Here is a 21,041-nt window from a genome sequence, read left to right as displayed (position 1 = left end):
CGTCGCCAGTGTTGGCATTGCCTGTGTGTTAAAGGAACAAAAAAAAAAAAAAAAAAAAAAAAACGTTGGGATAATGCTTCTAGCTATCTGTCAGTACTGCTAACGATCTCTCATAATAGTAGATTAGAAAATTTTGATGGTGAAAGGAATATCTAAAACGTTGTGGTGTGACATATGAATGTCTGCAGTAATACTCGAGTAGTTTGGAAATGCGAGCATGCAAGAAGGAAGGAAGATAGAGAGGTAGATCGTGGTGGTGGTGTAGTGGTTTACATAACAATCCCCAAAACCCAAGATACCTGCCCTACTCCACAATCGAGACAGAAGGGTTGCTCCTTTATGGGCACTCAAATATGATTGGTATCTAAGGAAGTAGCCATAAGAATTTGACAGTTGTCAGAGAGAAGTAAACGACCTGTAGCCAAAAAATAGGCTAGCAAATTTTATAAAACGTCTTCCGCACAGTAACGCCTTTTGGAGACGCATTTTTTTCCTGTGTTGTAATTATTATTCACGAATCGAGAACCTGTATTTGAACTCAGTTACTGTAAATTGCCAAACAGATTAGCGTAAGATTTCAGAGAGGCCTGTGTATAAACAAAATGTAATATGTAGAGGTTAAGAATTATTTTGTATTAGTAACTATTTGTCATCCACTGTAAAGCCCTGGTGAAACCTGTAAATAATTAAGATTTGTGTACTGTAGGTTAAATGAGAAATTTACTTGGTGTAATCAAGTGAGGAGATGATGACCACTAACAATTAACAGAATGACGATTGTTCTGTCTGAATGTTGCAAGGCGATGGCGAGAAAATGGCGGCTTACCGAGTCCAGGTGGCAAGGACACGGGAGAACCTGTCCCGGTGCTGCAGCCGAGCGCGGAAGGGCGCGCACGCACGGGCCAGGCGGTGTGAATGGAGCGTTGCACCACCCCCCCCCCCCCCCCCCATCCATGCAGCATAGCCGGGGCGTGGCTCGTCGTCCACGGCGGCCCTGTGCTGACGCACCACTCTCAGCTGCTGGCACGCGCCGACGGCCTCGGGCGGCTACCTGCGGGTATTCACGGCCAGGCGGAGCGGCTAAGCCTTTAACCACTAAAGAGGCCCTGATGTTATCGCTCCGGCGCATCTTGTCAGGCGGCGACTCGCATGCCGTTACGTCTGGATGCAAGAGGCGGCGGTCGTAATGACTTTAGCACAAGCCATTAGCGTTACCGAACTTGGTTGCTGTTTGGTTTGTTTCCAGAGCCAAGAGATGATGGGGTACACACTGAAGGCTCCTAGTCTCATAAGTAACCCCTGTAGTGACTATGGACACGGAAATTAGGGAGAACCCGTGAAAGACTGGCAATATAAAGACAGCGGATTTCGGACTTAGGGCATAAACTCGCCGATATTTAATTAGATCATGATGAACTACACTAGCAGTTTTACTGGTCCGTGATAGATTTCGGACTCGAAGAGGACATAACCTCGCCGATATTTGACTAAGTAGATGGTATCACAATGAACTTCAGTAGCACTTTTCGTGATCCGTGATAGGTTTTGACGTAAAGAGGACTTGGACCCTCCGTTATTTAGTAAAGAAAAGTGTGTCGTGATGAACTTCGCTTGCATTTTCAGTGATCCATGGCGTTGAGGTGTAGACACCGCCAGCAGTGCCTGCTGAGAGAGCTACGAACTGTTCGCCACCAAAAGTTAAGACAATAAACACTAGTAAACCTGCCACGCAATAATTTAGCGGTTGAATGAGGACAGTAGGAAAACTTCAAGCCATAAAGGGACACAAACGTTCAGAACGAGTGTATGACAGGTGATTTAAGTGGGCTTACGGGAACTGCTGTACCTTTAGTCCAGCCCATTCTACTAGCCATGGTGCTTGCAGGACAACAAAGGCAACTGCTTCAACAGTGTGTTCACTGCCAACAGACGACTAGCTTGCCATCAGAATTTCGCAGAAGACAATTGATCTGGGCGCAATAAAACTTAAGGAAACAGCATGTGAGGAATGAGAGTTGGCAGAGTGTAATAGACTACCCCCCAAGTTACTTTGGAAGAAAGCCCTCCCCGACGATAACCCTAGATTGTGTGCGTGTGACTTAACAGTGCCGCATTGACTACTGAAGTGTAGGAAGTGCCAGTGATAACCGACCTAACCAGAGAGCGAGCCCCTTCTTTCAAGTGTTTCTGTATCATGCCACTCAAGAGAGAATCTTGTATCTTATTCATGTGAATATGTTGAGTAAGATGTATAAAGTGTTACTTGTCCTAGGTTAGTCGTGTCATTGGTTTATCCTTCTTTGATGACTTCACAGCAGATTCTCAGCAGAGAGGAAAAGGAGAGGACCATTCGCTTTGACATAAAGTATTATCTCTAAAGTTAGAAGTATAGTAAGGTGCATGTCGTTAGTCTGTCATCTACCAGCCTGACACTGGGGATGTAAGATGGGGTAAATTTTCTGACCCAAAGCAAGATGTACGCCCAATGAGTTAATCAGAACCTAGGCCGACAATGTTTCTCTCAATCCTGTCTGGCCAGAATTAAGTGTGTGTCATGACAAGGCGGCCATAAGCCTCGGTGTAGCAGAGATAAGATATGAAACTTCCTGGCAGATTAAAACTGTGTGCCGGAGCGAGACTCGAAGTCGGGACCTTTGCCTTTCACGGGCAAGCGCTCTACCAACTGATCTACCCAAGCACGACTCACGCCCCGTCCTCACAGCTTTTATTCCGCCAGTACCTCGTCTCCTTCCTTCGATACTTGATTCTAACTGGACCTAAGACATGTGTAAAAGGATATTGTTTTGTGAGCTATTTGTGCCTATGGCCCAAGTAGCTTTATTGCAATCAATAATGAGAATGCTTTATTAAGGGTCTAGTGATAGGCTAGCAGACTCAATAACTAATGAAACTGAAATTAGAGTTTTTATTAGAATTTCTGATAAGACGAATAATAGAAAAAGGTTTGTAGCCCCTGAAGGCGATATATTTTTATTAAGTGATTGTTTATTCATTTTTGATGTGTTGTTAAACAGTAACTGCCACCCTTTCTATAAATGTTTCATCTCACAGTGTCTTGACATAACTAAGAGTGTTTCCATTATGTGTATTTATTTGTCTATGTAATTACGTGAATATTTAGTCATTTAATATTTTGAACAGTACTTCTGTGATGCCTATTGAGAACCACTAACTGTTATGAGTGTTCCAATTCACAGTGTGTTAAAACAATTAAGTGTGTTTCCATAATGTGTATCCATCTGTATTGTACAATTGTGATTAATTACTTAAGGTGATATCGTATCTAGAACCTTCAAGGATGCTCTGAATATTTGTTGCAATAATTCATTGTGTTTGCGTAATGTGTACCCATCTGTATTTTATAATTGAGATTAATTACCTGAGATGATGTCACTTATAGAACATTCACAATGCTGAGATTATTTCAAAATTGTTAAGGCTTTCGTGGCCACTTGTTGACAAACTGCCTATTGGCTTCTGTCTCGGGTTCTTCGGCCGACGTTGATCTAATGATTTTTCTGACGTTTCGCCAGCGCGAGTGGCTGGCATTGTCAAAGCTTCACCCTCCATTGCCGGTGGTGAACTAGAGGCGAGCTCGCGGGCGCAGACTGTATGTACCTGGCGCGCCAACGTCCGAGGGCTTCTCCGCGGTCATTCCCGGTGCGGTTCTCATCTTGCTACCTGCGACGGTCGTTCGCTGCAGTACGGAAAGCCAGGGTCCGTTTACCTTAAGGCTTTCCTCTTTCTTGTTGAAACTGTTCGCGTGTTTTTGTATTTCTACAGCTTCTCTGAAAAAGCGCGTGTGATAGTGCTTCTCTACAGCCAGAACTTGCGTGTCGGAGAATTTTATTACGTGGTCGGTCTCATTCAGTGCGTGCTCTGCCACGGCCGATTTCTCCACCTGCCCCAACCTGCAATGTCGCTTATGCTCTTTGATCCTGGTGTTAATGGATCGTCCAGTCATTCCGACATACACTTTTCCGCATGTGCACGGTATACGGTATATTCCCGACATTGCAAGTGGGTCTCTTTTCTCCTTCGCTGATCTAAGACACTCTTTGATCTTCCTTGTCGGTTTGAAAATCGTCTTTACGCCATGTTTGCGCAATATACGGCCGATTCGGTCCGTCACTCTGGGAATGTATGGCAGAAAGGCCGTCCCCGACATTTCTTTTTCTGGTTCCTTACTTCGTCGAGTGTTTGGCTCTGTTACATTTCTAATATAATTTGTGGAGTACCCATTGCTCCTCAGGACAGTTTCCAGGTGTTGCATTTCTCGTTTGAGGTGTTGCGGCTCACATATTCGTCCTGCTCTCGTTACGAGCGTACTAATCATGCCTCTTTTCTGGCTAGGGTGGTGGTTTGACAGTTTGTGCAGGTATCGGTCCGTGTGTGTCGGTTTCCGATACACGCTGTGTCCCAGGTTTTCGCCGTCCCTTGTGACCAGCACATCTAGAAATGGCCGTTTCTTGTCCTTTTCTACTTCCATGGTAAATGTTATGTTGGCATGGAGGCTGCTCAAGTGCCTTAGGAAGTCACCGAGCTGTTCTTCACCATGGCTCCACACCACCATCGACGTACCTGTACCACACCTTAGGTTTGCAAGTCGCCGAGTCCAGTGCCTGTGCTTCGAATTGTTCCATGAAGAAGTTGGCCACCACTGGACTGAGAGGACTACCCATGGCGACGCCTTCCAGCTGTTCGTAGAAATCTCCATTCCACGTGAAATAGCTCGTGCTGAGACATGCATGGAAGAGCTTTCTGATGTCCTGCGGGAAAATGGAACCGATGTGCTCCAGAGCGTCGCTGAGTGGCACTTTCGTAAATAACGAAACAACATCAAAGCTGACCAGGATGTCGTTTGGTGCAAGTTTCAGTTTCTTCAGCTTCTCAATGAAATGTCCTGAGTCCTTAATGTATGTGTCGGTCTTTCCCACGTGTGGCTGGAGCAGAGAGGCCAAGTGTTTCGCCAGTTTATACGTTGGTGAGCCAGGAGCGCTAACGATCGGTCTCAGTGGAACGTTGTTCTTATGGATCTTGGGTAATCCATACAGCCGAGGCGGTAGGGCTTCTGTGTTGCGCAGGTTTCTCTGTATGTCCGCCGGCAGAGAAGACGCCTTGATTAATCGATTCGTATTCCGAGTGATACGCTGCGTCGGATCTGCGCTTAGTTTTCGGTACGTCGTCGGATGTAATAGGTCTCGGATCTTTTGCTCATAATTTTCGGTCTTCATTACGACGGTCGCATTCCCCTTATCGGCAGGCAGTACCAATACACTCTTGTCGGCGATGAGATTCTTAATGGCTTGTACCTCTTCTTTCTTCATGTTGCAAGCTGGTGGTTTTGCTCGGCGCAGTATCCTGGCTGTTACAGTGCGTATTTCCTCTGCCCTTTCACAAGGAAGGGTCCGAATGGCTGCTTCGGTGTTGGCAATGATGTCCTCCATAGGTATAGTTCTCGGGATGATAGCGAAATTCCCTCCTTTTTGAAGAACAGACACTTCCTCTTCGGTCAATTGTCGTTCAGTGAGGTTGACCACTGTGTGTGACATGTCGGGAATCGCCTTGTCGGTCTGCTTCCGGCATCTTTCAAACTTTTTCTTCTGTCGCTCGGTGCAGCGCTCGAGTTCGTTCTGCATGCTCCTGTGAGTGATGCTGTCGATCTTGTCCCAGTCGTCTCGATGCATTCTGCTACTTAGTGGATAGAAAATGTTCAGAAGTTCCCGATCCGTTCTTGCCAAGTCTCTCCGTGTTGTATGTATTCGCTCACGAAGAAAAGCTCGTTCCATTCTGTCGTAGATACGATGTGCTTGGGCGGTGGTGAATAGGCGCTTGCATCTCAAGAACTTCGGTGTAGCACATTCACCTCGGCACCGTGACAGAAAGGCGAGAGAGGACATCAGTGGCGCTTTCTTCTTCCGTCGTACTCAAGGCGTCGGTACAATCTGCAAATCTCCTCCCCGTAGAGGCATAATACAAAATTGTTAAGGCTTTGGTGGTCACTTGTTGACAAACTGCCTATTGGCTTCTGTCTCGGGTTCTTCGGCCGACGTTCATCTAATGATTTTTCTGACGTTTCGCCAGCACGAGTGGCTGGCATTGCCAAAGCTTCACCCTCCATTGCCGGTGGTGAACTGGGGCCGAGCTCTGGCCGCAGACTATATGCACCTGGCGCGCCAACGTCCGAGGGCTTCTCCGCGGTCATTTCCGGTGCGGTTCTCCTCTTGCTACCTGCGACGGTCGTTCGCTGCAGTATGGGCAGCCAGGATCCGTTTACCTTAAGGCTTTCCTCTTTCTTGTTGAAACTATTAGCGTGTTTCTGTATTTCTACAGCTTCTCTGAACAAGTGCGTGTGATAGTGCTTCTCTACAGCCAGAACTTGCGTGTCGGAGAATTTTATTACGTGGTCGGTCTCATTCAGTGCGTGCTCTGCCACGGCCGATTTCTCCACCTGCCCCAACCTGCAATGTCGCTTATGCTCTTTGATCCTGGTGTTAATGGATCGTCCAGTCATTCCGACATAAACTTTTCCGCATGTGCATGGAATACGATATATTCCCGACATTGCAAGTGGGTCTCTTTTCTCCTTCGCCGATCTAAGACACTCTTTGATCTTCCTTGTCGGTTTGAAAATCGTCGTGTTTACATATAGTCTGCGGCCGCGAGCTCGCCTCTAGTTCACCACCGGCAATGGAGGGTGAAGCTTTGACAATGCCAGCCACTCGTGCTAGCGAAACTCCAGAAAAATCATTAGATGAACGTCGGCCGAAGAACCCGAGACAGAAGCCAATAGGCAGTTTGTCAACAAGTGGCCACGAAAGCCTTAACAATTTTGTACATAGAAAAGTGATAGAAGGAAAGTGTCGAGATCAGTAAGAAGCAAACACAAATTGCAATTGGCATCCCCAATGTGCGCTGCTGTTGTCAGGGATGGTTCAAATGGCTCTGAGCACTATGGGACTCAACATCTTAGGTCATAAGTCCCCTAGAACTTAGAACTACTTAAACCTAACCAACCTAAGGACATCACACACACCCATGCCCGAGGCAGGATTCGAACCTGCGACCTAACAGTCCCGCGGTTTCGGACTACAGCGCCAGAACCGCTAGACCACCGCGGCCGGCTTGTCAGGGATGGTTAGCCATATTAGGGAAAGGAGATCATAATTTGAATGGTAAGGCGAATAATGAATATGGGAAGTATAATTTGCAAGCAACTGCTGTCACCTAATTCGCAATGGAGGAACACCAGCCTTTACAAGGACGCTGGTTTGGGAAGCTCCTGTCGCACAGTGGTGTATAGAGTCCAGCAGCTGGAATGCTGATGGCAAAGCAGAACCACACACCAGGCATCTATAGGAAAGAAGGGACTGCAAAGTGCTTTGCACAGCTGCAGCAGTGTAGGGCGATTAGCACCCCATTCGTTGTGGTGCAGGCACTGAATAACATTAACATGCTGCCAGCACATTTCCTTAAGCTGACGAAGATGGGGAAGCCAAGTTAAGCAAGTATCAAAGACCAGTCCCAAAAAGCAGAATGTCTCCACTACATTAAGTAGTTGGTCATCAAGGTAAAGTTACAGATGGAGATGGCAGTACAACAAAAACAGAAGGGCATGACAAGTCTTGGCAGCTGAACACTGAAACCTGTGAGTGAGGACCCACTGCTGCACCTTTTGTATAACTTCCAGCAGTCGACGTTCAGCCACACCAACAGAAGAGGAGCAAAGGGAAATACAAAAATCATCAGCATGTAGGTAAGGAGATATTGAGGACCATTAACGATGATTAAAAAGATTGGAACGCTCAGGACAGAGCCGTGTGGGACCCCATTCCCTTGGATGTGAGGCGAACAGTGTGAGGCACCAGCTCGAGCTCTGAAATGCGTAGCGACAAAAAGTTCCGTATAAAAATCGGGAGCGGGCCCCAAAGACACCACTCATACAGAGTAGAGAAGATGTGGTGTCGCCAAGTGATATTGTAGGCTTTCGTCAGACCAAAAAAGGTGGAAATGAGGTGCTGACGCCGGGAAAAGACCATTCAGATCGCAGTCTCCGGGTAGAGTAAGTTGTCAGTGGTAGAGCGAACTCGCCAAAAACCGCCCTGGGAGGGAGCCAGAAGACGCTGAGACTTGAGGAGCCAACACAACGGCCAGCTCACCATACATTCAAGCAGCTTACCCAGAACGTTGGTGAGGCTGATAGGACGATAATAGTCCAAATCTAGCAAGTTCTTACCAGGCTTTAGCACTGGGATGATCATACTCTCCTGGCACTGCGATGGGGAGTCGCCATCGCTCAAGATTCAGTTGATGATGACAAGGATGTGGCACTGATAATCCACTGACAGACGTTTAAGCTTTTGGGAATTGATGTGGTCTGCCCCAGGGGTTGAGTCAGGAGAATTGGCAAGGGCACTGAGCAATTCCCACTCACTGAAGGGAGCACCATATGTCTCGGATTGTGTGGAGCGAGAGATAGGAATTGTCGTTTCACCACTGTTTAATTCTCAGATGCTGAGGTGCGAAGATAATGATCCACGAGACATTCTCCAATTATGTGTGGATCGGCATATACAGCTCCATCTCGAAATTCCATGTATACCTGCATGAGTCTCATATCCGTAAAGGCATCTGAACTTGGTCCAGACCTGGGAAGGAGAGGTTCTTGTGCCAATGGTGGAGTTGTATCGTCCCCAATACTACCATCATGCAATGAGATGACATATCTGGACACGATGCTGTTTGAAGGCAATGACGTGCTCTAGAAATCCATGGTGCTTATGATGTTGAAGGGCCCACCTAAAGTCTCTAATGGCCACAGCGATTTTGAGTGACCACCAAGGCACTGACTTCCACTGGGGCAACCTGAGGAATTAGAGATTCAAGATTCAGCTTGGGCAGCAATGGTAGTAATGGTGGTCCTATAAAAAGGAGATTCTACAGTTGTAGTGCACTTGAAAGCATCCCATTCAGCCTTGGTAAGAGCCCATATGGGCAAGTGTCCAGGCGATGCTGGGGTAGGGACAGAAAGAGTGGAAAGTGGTCACTACCACACAATTCGTCGTGAGATCTCCAGTGGATATAAAGGAGCAGACCAGGACTGCAAACCAAGGGATGAACGGCTCAGTATGTGTCATATGCCACACTAAAGTGAATGGGGGCACCTGTAATGAGGAGGCAAAAACTGAGGTGAGTTAGTAGATCATTGAAAACCTTACCACAGCAGCAATCTTGGTTCCACCCCAAACAAAGTTAGGGGCATTAAAATCACCCAGAAGTAGGAAAAGTGGGGGTGGGGGTGGGACTTGAGAAATTAGGGCAGCTAATACATGGTGCAAAACTTCATCGTCTGGAGGGACGTATATATTGCTGATGGTAATTTCCTGCATTGTCCTCACAGCTCCCAAAAGTGTTTCAAAGAGCATAGGTTCGCTACAGACATAGATAGATGCAGACTCCACCTTGCAGTCTGTCACAGTCAGTACATTTTTTGTAGTACCCATGTCAGGCAGAAAGGGCTGGGGTCGACAACACAGGAAACCACGTTTCCTGAAAAGCAATGCAAAACGCAAATGTAATGCTCAAAAGTTGTCATAATTCAGCGAGGTGGGACAAAAAACCGCCGCAGTTCCACTGGAGCAATAGGTAGTCAGTCATTTGGGAATGCATGAAGGGATCAAGGAGAAAGTTTATGCCTCAGTGTCACCATGAGTGCTGGTATCCAGGACTGTTGCGTCTGAAGCGTCAGCAAGATCTAGGACCTTGAGGGATTCTACGATCTCCACCTCGTCCTCAGACCTGGAACTGCTAGGGACTGGTGGTGTTGGGACCACTGGTGAGCCATAGTAAAGTTAGCTTTGAAAAGCGCGCCACAGCACGTAGCGTGAAGCAGTCGCCCTCCTTTCTCTGACGGTGGTGCTGTTGTCGCAATTGAAGGCTTCGGTGTCTCCCTCTAGAGGGAAAGGGGAAAAGTGGGCTGTTCGCGAGGGTTTATGATTTGGCTGTGTGGGCTCTTGTGGAGAGTTTGCAGTTGCGGCATGAAGAAGCGACTTCTCTGCTGGTGCCAGAGGGACAGCGCGCAGACCGCGGCATCAGCGTAAGCGACGCGAACAGCGGCTCCATGGTATGCGGCATTAACTGCTCGTCGCGAAAGGAGTCTTCCTGAGCGTGGGTCTGCGAGGGGCCTAATTTGCAGTTCGGCCGTATGCTGTCGACCGGCGAGGAGGTTCTGAAAATCGGCGCGCCTTCCTGCGTCCGTTGAAATGCCTGGTAGCGGGCGGCTCGGCAGAGGTGTTGCGTTGGTTCAGCCTGGGAGTCGTAACGCACCAGAAGTTGAGTATTGATTGTTACAGATTTTCTGAAGTTTAATTGAATTCAATGTACTTATTCATGTTAATTATATCAACCGTATATTTTGGGGGTTTCCCGCCATTCATTCTCGTCTGCCCACCTGCGGGAAGGTGGTAATATTAGAAAGGGTGGTCCGTTTGTCCCCTTTTGAGGACCAAAGGGGGGCGAGTCAGAGTAAATCTGTGGTTCGGATTGCTTCTTTCCTCTCCCAGCTTACCTACGGGTTTGGTTCAAATGGCTCTGAGCACTATGAGACTTAACATCAGGTCATCAGGCCCCTAGAACATATAACTACTTAAACCTAACTAACCTAAGGACATCACACATCCATGCCCGAGGCAGGATTCAAACCTGCGACTGTAGCAGTCGCGCGGTTCTGGACTGAAGCGGCTAGAACCGCTCGGCCACCGCGGCCGGCCACCTACGGGTTTATTCGACTGTTAGCCTCTGCTATGTCTGTGAAAGTCTAAGGCACCAATGGTTGTACTGTTTAAAATGCAAGGCAGTAAGAGTGATCCATTCTCTCGCCTACCATAACTGGTATTACTAGACTCACATGTAAAAGGTACTCCAAGAAAGAAGAAAAAATTCCTTTTTCCTCGTAGTAAGAACTAGTCAATTGCATAAGGAATTCCTGCTCATCTGGAAGCTCTAACTTACGTAAATTTGTGTTTATGTATATATGGCTATAATCAAGCAAGGTTGTTAATGTATGCCGTAGTGGATTATTTTATATTGTTTATAGCCAGCAAGAACTGTTGTGTGTTTTTTCTATTCAGTACCTTTTAAGGCTTTTACTCAACGTGCTTACGTGTTTTATACAGTTAGTTGGTTATGAGTGTGTTTTATTACCATGCAAAAGTTTGCCATTTCATTACGGGTAGAAATTGTTGCCTTGAAAGGAGAATGTTGTAACGGTTTGCAAGTCTCAACATGTGGTGCTGGAATTGCTGTGGGAAAACATATTCCCAAATTACCAGCAGTTCAAGCACCATATAGGGGGTAGGACGTATGGTTTTACATCACATCGATATACCATCACCTTGATTTTTTGGGAAATGAACCAACTTCAAAGGGCAAGATGTAGGCACCAGTATCAACCATATTGTTTTTCAGTCCCGTATAGATATGCCGAATGAGGTGAACACCCCACTGTTCTAAATTGGTGTGGTGCTTGTCGTCAGATTGCAAGAGAAGGTCCTGGTGGAAAATAATCCCCTCGACCATGTTGTGGGGGACCATGTTGATGGGGGATGACAGGAAGAGGAATATGACTGAGCAGGTCACAGGCGAGCAACGCCCAGGGCTGGGCTCAGGATACTGTCTAATTTAGGACTGCCGCATTTCTCATTTTCGATAATACAGCCACTTCGTCAAACTCGTCCTCCAGGTTCTTGATAAAGAAAATAGAGGCTTTATAGCCAGAAAGCAGTGCCCATCTATTCTGCTGCAGACTAAATAACTTGGCGAACGATGTTCTCTCTTTTCCATACTCCTTTCTTCCTCTCATGGTGTAACTACGGAGGAGAACAATTCAGGATCATATCTGTCAACATTGTAGTTTGCCCTGCCCTTCTTAGAGATTGCTGGCGCCAGTCACCAACAAGAGATGACTTGGTGCACTTTATTGTAGGTCGTGCGCCCTGATGCCACGCACTCTGATCAGGGGGTCTCTCCACAGGCGCCACCCAGCCACAGCAAAGGCCACCTGGCATGATGGCTGTGACCAGGAGTCCTGATTCCCCAAGAAGATGGGCATGTACTGCTTGGCAAATGTGGGGAGTTTGCAGCTCAGACATCAGCAGTGCGATCCCTGTGTTGTTAGGGGGCTAGGACCAAGAGGGTACCTGACAGCTGCCCAAGATGGATGGCTACCATGCTGGATAGTAGATGCAGAGAAATCCTCTATGGTGAGGGGGATGAAAGAGGACAGTGGGGACATGTTGTGTAATTCCTTACTATGCCTGCTGCTGCGTTCCGTCCTCGGCCACTAACTGTTCTGTTGGCACCTACTTTGCTTTGCTTGCAGTGTGCAATGTGTAATGCCAAAGAATCAGATTCAGTGTAACTGTCACCCTTATTTAGCCTTTCTGTGCATAATTCTGATTAAATTTATGTGTGTGTTATCTCTACATTTACACAACACTGTGCTCTCGAAAATTATGGACTACTGCTTTGTATTCGTGGAGGTGACGTCTGATAGCGAGCTAAATGTGTTCCATCAGGTTCACACGCTGCAAATTATGTGGACGAGACAAGAGGAGTTCAGTATCATTCTCCTCCAGTCACTGTACCACAATCCTGTCTTCGTGACAGGGTCATAGTCGTTGAGCAAGACATAAAGCATGAAAATGTACAGGTTATCCGCATTAGTGTACAGGTAATCCTCAGCTGTCATGGTGGCATCGGTGACAGATGTCATGTAAGCCCAGGTGATAGCACCCACCACATACTCCGGCTCTCACTGCGCAGCATATATGGACCCGTGCATCTTTTGGGTAACTGTCCACCTGGACGATGGCATGTCTGGACATGGCCATCAGCATAATGTAACCAAAAGAACATGATTCATCCTACTAGAACATACGTTTCTAGTGATCCACTGTCCAGTCTCGATGAGCCTGCTGCCACTACAGTGGTAGTGACGGTTCTGGCATAACCATGAGCGCCAGAACGAAGAAAAAGAACTCAAGACCAGAGAAGGCAGTGAAACGACATGGGCCAATGGTGCACTGATTAGGGCCGCACCATACCTGCAAGAAGTGTATATAAGCGCCGCTCCTGACAGCCTCGCATGGACATTTGTGGACAGAATTAGCATGGCATAGCAGAGAGTGCTACGAGAACTGATAGTTGTGATCCACAAACTTTGTGACAGACTTGCCTGAACACTGCATGTTACACAAGACTCTGATTTATATTGCGTGTCCCTCATCGTTTGCGACATCTTTGTACATTAAAATTATGCATTGTCAATCTGCTTTAACGAAGTGAAACTATTAAAGTTATTAACTTGAATTGTTATATAGAATTCCGAGAAGGCAGCAACCTATACGAGGCGAGTGGGCAAGACCCAACAGTGGGCGACAAGGATGGGATGGTCCATCGACTTGGCGCTTGCATGTATCTTTTTTAAGTTCCAGATGCTTTGCAGTGCCGCCATCAAAATCAACTTCGCCACTGTCGTGTACACAACGATTTTTGAGTGTCTCTTCCCCCTGATTCACGGGTCCAGAGAGCAAAGTGGCCACAGCACATCAAGACACTGCAGGACGACCCCATTGAGGTGGAGCCTTCGCCTCCTCCGTCCCCTCTCGTCCTACCTATAGAGCTGGATCCGCCCACAACACAACAGTCGCCGCCTTCTACATGTTCTACACCAGGAGGTGGACGCATACCCTTCTGGTGGTGTCCAGGGGGGCCATTTTTGCCAGAGCACAGGCCGGATGGCGGGGTACGGCTGGAAGCTTGATGTCCCCTGCAGCCACAGCTTTCGGCCCATCGTTGCGCCTACACTCATTCATCCCCCACCATGGTCGCACTCAATACAAGACCCCTTTAACCAAGACGAAGAACGCAAGACCAGAGAAGGCAGTGAAACGACATGGGCCAATGGTGCACTGATTAGGACCGCACCATGACTGGATTGACATCTGCGAGAAATGAATATAGGCGCCGCTCCTGCCAGCCGCGGCCAGACATTAGTGGACAGCATTAGCATGGCCTGGCAGAGACTGCTACGAGAACTGATAGTTGTGATCCACAAACTGAGAGACAGACTTGCCTGAACATTGCATATTGCGCTAGACTACTTTATATTGCATGTCGCCCATCGCTTGTGACACCTTTTTACATTAAAGTTAAGTATTGTCAATCTGCTTTATAGAAATAAAACTACTAACGTTTTAAGCTTAAGTTATTGTGTAGAATTCTGAGAATGCAGCATCCATTAGGCACCCTATACGAGACGAGTGGGCAAGATCCAACAATGATGATTTAATCTGTCCACATGCAAACTTGTATCAGATCATGCAGTATGCATATTCACATTCAACAACGTGTGCCAGGTTTTTGCTGTGAACCACTTGTGCTGGCACCAGAATTCTACTGTGCCGCCAGACCACCACCTGCCCTGCTGTACAAAACTCTGACCTCAGTGTTCTGAGATGGGATGTGGGCGCTCAACACATCACTGTCTGCTCGTGGTTTTACTGGTCTTCAGCCACTTTCTCTAGATGCCGACGACACTGGCACGTTCGAAGCCTCTCCGTTTCTGAGGCTATCATTCGTAGGCACTTAGTCTTTCATAACTTGTGATCTTTTATGTAAGTTGTTTTACGCCTTCGCACAGCCGTCAGCGAGGAAGGTCTTAACTTTCTTCTACCTGTACATCGATGTGCTTATTGGAATCATGCATAACAAAAGTCTTTCTCGACACACGTTCTGCTCTCTTCTTGTTATCCTTACTAACACAATTCTCGACCAGTCTTTTAAATACTGTCGTAGTTTGTTTTGTGTTCTGTTCTAACATTTATTTCCTTCTCCAGTAGTTCCCTCATCGCTTTTTGATATTTTATTAGGATTGCGTCCCTCAGGTTTTCGTAACTCTATAAATTGGTATAATTCCTTTTCTGTCACGTACTTTACTGAGATTCACTAATTTTGAATATACTACATACAATATATTTTAAACTTTTTCCTCAACAGTATTTACACTGTGCTTAACGATGTCGTATGTTTTGCGGTGTGCATGTTTGCTTGTCACCTCAAGCAGAGAGGTACCTGGCATTTCTACAGATTCCCGCTGTGGTCTGTCTCTTTAATAATTTTTTTGTATACTTTCTTCTCGTTGGCTGTTAGCATGCACCTCTTCTTGTGTTACATCACCTGCATTACTTTTATGCACGACATTTGGCAAATGCTTGTCAGTTACCAGTTCGTGATATAACTTCAGAATAAGTGTTCTGTCTTCCATGATTAGGTATTACTGTGTGTGAATTGTATAGTCCACCTATGGCGTACGAGGCTTTTAAATGTAAATTGAATCTACAGTTTATGCATGCCCATGGCTGACTGTCCTGGTTCACCAAAGCACGAAGTACTGGAATCTCTGTGGAGCAGGCGTTGTGTTTCCTTAAATTCACATATGGACTTTGTACCAAAATATAAACTTTACAATTCTCCTTTCGCTCCCATATATCCCCTTGAATAATAAAGAAATTCTTATGTCACACAATACCTTATTGTATTACACCTTAATTATATTAAGAAGGCATGTTGAACACTGTCATTGTTGCTAATTGCGGGCATGTATACGCATTGTTCACGTGCAAAATTCATTGTCTTTGACTTTAACAGTAAGTGCATTGGCAATGAAATCAGTATATGGCCCTGTGCATTCACTACAAACACGTAATACAGCTCTCTTGGGAGCCTTACTATGCTTCGCAGCAGGTGCATAAACACACTGCCTGTGTCCAGTGGCCTATGGAGGCACAGTGAGGCTAGGACAGAGGAGCACGCTACTCAGAATGCTGCGTGCTTTTGGCACCACGTCAGTAGAAGCCTTGTGTGTCGTTCTGGGGTCTTGCCGCACTGACGTCATTATCCACCACAGAGCGGCGGTGTGCTGGGTCATGAGGGGTACACACTACAAGATTCCAGTAATAACAGGGGAAAACTTTGCAGACACGAGTCAATTAAATAACAGCCACCTTGAGACCTGAAAAATGGACTGGGAGATGACCGACAAAGGCCATCGTGTTTTCTCCTTCTTCCACAATTTACAGGTACAGCTTAATCAGAAGCATACGGATCCAAGCCGTGCCGTTGTTCACATTGCGACTGCGCTTGAACAGAGTGGGCCTTAGCTAGAGTACTACACGCACATGTGTGGCGTATGGGTCTCCTGAACATGTGACATTACATTCAACACCCTCACACATATAAGGTCTGTAACAGAGCATAACGACATCAAAGAAATGCTACGAGACCCAGACAAATAGTGTGCTCTAAGCAACGCAACTGTTAATGTTTCAAGAACACTGCACGAAATCTACAGACGAGGAAACTCACAAGGCAGATCTCAGACAAGCACATAACAACCACAACAACACGATCCTTGGGAGGACACAAACTCAGACACACCACAGACATTGACGTAAATGCGGGAACAGAAAATGACACAAGCACAGCAACAACATCAGACAAAGACTCATAAGAGGTTCAATACCTAAAACAGACAAAGAAAGATGACTATAAGAAAGGAGGCATCGCATGTGATTTTTTCATTTACCTGATATGCATTTTCAATGCAACAGTTAAAAATGGGAAGGAAAACGACTAATTGAAGAACTGAGACACTCATTACATCTAAGGAATATGCTATATGGTGAGGCGAATCTTTAGGTACTGTGGTTCCGCTCCAGCCTATGACATTGCTTAAAGATAAAAACATCATGCTCAGAGACATACAAGATAACAGCACACATACGACATGTATATGGGTAACTACATCTAGCCATGGCAACACAAATAGTGCAATAGTATGCCCTAGATAAGATCTAATTAGTGTCACTACTCCATAGACAGTATAAACAAATACACTCGCAGTCACTCGTGATGTATTTCATTTAGTAAGGTTTCTGCCAAGGCCCTCCCACATGGAATGGCAACCACACAAATCATAATTTATATGTTATATTTTGTTTTAACAGTAAAATAATATTTGGAGATCATTCCTTTCCCATGTTTCTATTTTCTGTTCTAATTAATATCATTTATTAATACTCTATTTCCTACAACTAATTTAATTTACTTTGTAATTCATTGTTATTACCCTCCTTTTATAGCTCAAAACTAATTTTACTAGTGATGTAGAACAATGCAGTATTATATGTAAAATTTCATAATGCACGACATGCTTTTTAAAATGTGAGGTAGCAGGTCTTTAAATATGAAACAAATGTAATGCAATGTGCACTCACAGTTTTTCGTAAAGTCATCTACCATTATCTGCTACCATCGACAATCGATTAGCATAAATATAAGTCGATATCAGGATCCATTTACGCAGAAATTTCCCCATGCTGAGTCAAGATCTGTACCCACAACACCTGTGACACACTGTCAATTGCAGGGATTTGTTTACAGAAGACGTCGTACGCCACTACACACGACTCGACCTGACCACACGTGCAGGAGGATTGCCTGATTAACATGACCAGCCATCTTGACCATTATGTAGTGACCACCGAAAATTTGTTCCATACTGGATGTCGAATACATATTTCTCGCTCATCACAAGCAGTCGCCTTTACTACTAGGCTGCCTCACCACACGACTGCACGTGTGACTCCCAGTTTCGTTGAGGCGGATGTTCCAACAAATGATTTCCAACAACTACTGCTAGACGACCTCATATTCAGCTCTCGTGGCAGACTGAACCTCCGTCTCTTACAGACGCCATTCATTCAATGGTGCTATTCCAGCTCATCCCGTGAAACGTAATTAGAGTGTCTGCAAAACAAACATGGAAATAAAACTGACAGCTGAAAGTTTGAGCCAAGTGAGGTCGTTTGATAGGATGACCTACTAGTTAAGGCTACTGCTTGTTGCAAATGTTAAACAGGTATTTTACACCTAGCATGGCGCAAATTTGCAGTTATTACTAAATACTGACACGTCAAAAAATAATTTGAAGGAAAAATACAGGAAATCACATAAAAATTAAACTTCATTCTACAACAGTCCATAACTTTATTCTGCTAATGGATATTATTTTTACGTCTTTTCCTTCATAATGACCCATCATCATTTCCTTTTGACGACCATAACGAACTTGTAGATAATTATTTATTCTCATTAAAGTAATATTTTTAGTTACAATGCATAAATGTAGCTGTAACACCCAATTTTATACAAATTTACTTTAGGAGATGGGAAACCACCACTGAAACGATAACTTTCACCCGACACACCTATTCATTCACTACATCAGGCGAGTAAAGGTTGTTTATAGTACCTTTGTCAAATAACTGTGGTCTGAACGGGTTGTAATTCACACTCTGTTCCCAGAGAAATATCTCGAGATACGCTATGATACATGCTTACACAAACATCAAAAATTAACAAATAAAATGCCGTTTCTTGACAATTATAACTTCTATTTTATCGAAAAATACAATAAAGTGAAATTCTGTTTTTGGAAAAGATCACTTGGCTAACGCCCTCATAAGTGGTATGGTGAATGTGGAAATGGTGCATGTATAGCGACAGTACTCACCGCAGGAAAGAGACGGAAGCATCGTCAAATGTGGGAGTGGGGCAGGTAGCTGTGTGCTTTGCAGCTGGAACAGGAGCCCTGCTGCAGTTTTTGTGGCCCATGTGCAGCTGACTGGTGGGGATGACCTCGTTGTCTCCAGTGGCTGGAGTGCTGTGCAGAGACACAGGGTGTGGTCACTCTGTGCACACAGAGGACAGAGGGCAGCCTACTGCAGACAATGCTGCTGAGAATTTGTCCACACACAACTAATAGAACACACACTTTCAACCTCAGTAGTGGGTCCTCTGAGATGAAGGACTTACCCCTGTGCTAATCGGTTTAGCCCCCACACTAGTAGCATCGCTTAGCAAACAACAGGCTGAATAAATTAAAGTACAAATAAAAGGTACATGCTAAGGTCAACATTTAGGTAGAACTGATATGACAACTAGTCATCAGCGTAGTCTAAATACATAAAAACAACATTCCCACAGAAATAAAAATGGAAATAATCTTTACATGTACAACTTGTACCATTATCATCAGATTGTATCGGTAGCTGTTAGCGACTTGGCTGTAGGATGCACAGCTGCTAAATTACAGAAGAGCAAATTCTGAACTGTGCACCAAAAGAAATTTAGAGAAGCAAGGGATACAGATGTGTGATACTGTGCAGCTATTCCCTTAATACGTTTAACTGTCACCAAAATAGGCAAGTAAATATATTTGTTTCACATTGGCCAACGAGTACTCTCAATAAACTAGCGAACATTGAGCAATGAGTAAGATAAAAAAGGCAAACAGAAGCATTCTATACATACACTTATGCATGATATGTAGTCAGAAGTTGTTATTCGAATGAAAATAGAAATTATGTTTAATTCTTATATTCTATATATACAGTTCTATCAGACTGTGATAAGAAAATTTCCTGTAGAACGAAGGAAAGAGTTGGATTTAAATTAAGGAGACATGGGGTACATAACACAGGAGACAATGCAATGTTGTGTAAATACGCATTAAATCATTATTAGTCATTAAACGTGACTAAAGTAAGCTGTGGTTGCTACAAGTGAGGAGAAGATACAGATCGATGAGTGGAAACTCTATCAGTGATGGAAGCATACATAGGGTGTTCGGAAATTCTCTTTACAAACTACTAGGACTTGTAGAGGGGGGAGAGAACGTAATATGGTGAACAGGAATTTCGTCTGGAAATGTACTGTATGCATTCTACGACAGTTTGAGTTCACGTCTTTAAATCATTCACTTCTGCTTCAGGAAGTGAATTAGGCATGATGCAATACAGTTATTAGGTAACAGTCCGAAAGTAAACACAGCTAAGCATCCATTTATCAGTTCCACACATCTGTTTGCATTAACACTTAAACATTACTTTCTGCATGTACATTATCCTAGCTTGATCTTTTGTTTTGGAGTAATGTGAACACGTAATATTCAAGGGTTAATACAAACAAGGAGGCTTAGCTGATAAAGGAATCTTTCGTTGTGTTTCTTTCGTATTGTTATCTAGTAACTGTACTGCATCACACCTAACTCAGCTGCTCAAGCAGAAGTGAATGAGTTAAACATCTGAACTGAAACCGTCGTGGGAGGGAAACGGTTTGTTTCTGGACATGGATTCCAGTACTCACTCCCCTCTACAAATCATATAAGTCTCTAAAGCAAATTTCTGAACCTACTGTACACACACACACACACACACACACACACACACACACACACACACACACACACGCACACACACACACAAAACATCTGCAAAAAGCAAATATGTGTGAACTATTGGGCATTAGGATTTTATGGTGCATTTGTTAAGTGATACAGCATATAGAAACTGATGATGAGACAAAAGGTCTTATGAATACTCATATTGTGGGAGATGTATCAGTAACTGCAATGTATGGGCTAGGGAATGTCCTAACACTGTGAAGTTCTTTGGGCAGCCTTTAGAAACAGCATAGAGAACCACAAGCAAGGCTGCCAGGTTGGTGACAACTGACAGATGTTCCACTAAGAAGCACATACAGTGTTTTGACTAATAAAACCACCTCTCCTAATGTGCTAGAGAATGGGAATGTCCAAATTACAGCACATATCCTTTGGAACAACGGAACACAGCGTTGTGTGGATCTGCGCATTTTGTGGATCTTTCTGGGTTGCAGAGACTGGTCTGTTGTCTCCTGAAGTGGCCGCAGGCTGTTTGAGGAGTAAGTACCTACAGCTTCCTGCAGACGTACTTGTGTCACGTCCTGCAACGGATGTCTTCCTCATGATTCGATTCAGCACCGCACCCTTCTTCTTGGATTCTAGCACACATCTTAAGACCTGTATCTAATAACGCTCTACTACTTGGGGAGAATAAACAGTTTGTTCTGTGAACCGT

At 45.0% G+C, this 21,041-nt stretch overlaps 1 protein-coding gene across 2 annotated transcripts in view; it reads right to left on the bottom strand.

Moving 5' to 3' along the window:
* The window catches only part of LOC126426741 (protein roadkill-like), a 48,181-nt gene that overhangs the window by 9,254 nt on the left and 17,886 nt on the right, over positions 1 to 21,041 (bottom strand). For both annotated transcript variants that reach the window (XM_050088712.1, XM_050088713.1), the window contains one exon: positions 18,656 to 18,805. In XM_050088712.1, coding sequence (XP_049944669.1) covers positions 18,656 to 18,805 — 150 coding nt within the window. The remainder of the gene's footprint in view (positions 1 to 18,655; positions 18,806 to 21,041) is intronic.

Source organism: Schistocerca serialis, chromosome 11 (genome assembly GCF_023864345.2).
Source record: "Schistocerca serialis cubense isolate TAMUIC-IGC-003099 chromosome 11, iqSchSeri2.2, whole genome shotgun sequence".
In the NCBI taxonomy this organism is placed as follows: domain Eukaryota; kingdom Metazoa; phylum Arthropoda; class Insecta; order Orthoptera; family Acrididae; genus Schistocerca; species Schistocerca serialis.
The sequence above is the reverse complement of the archived record's forward strand: the minus strand, read 5'-3'. Positions and strand labels throughout refer to the sequence as shown.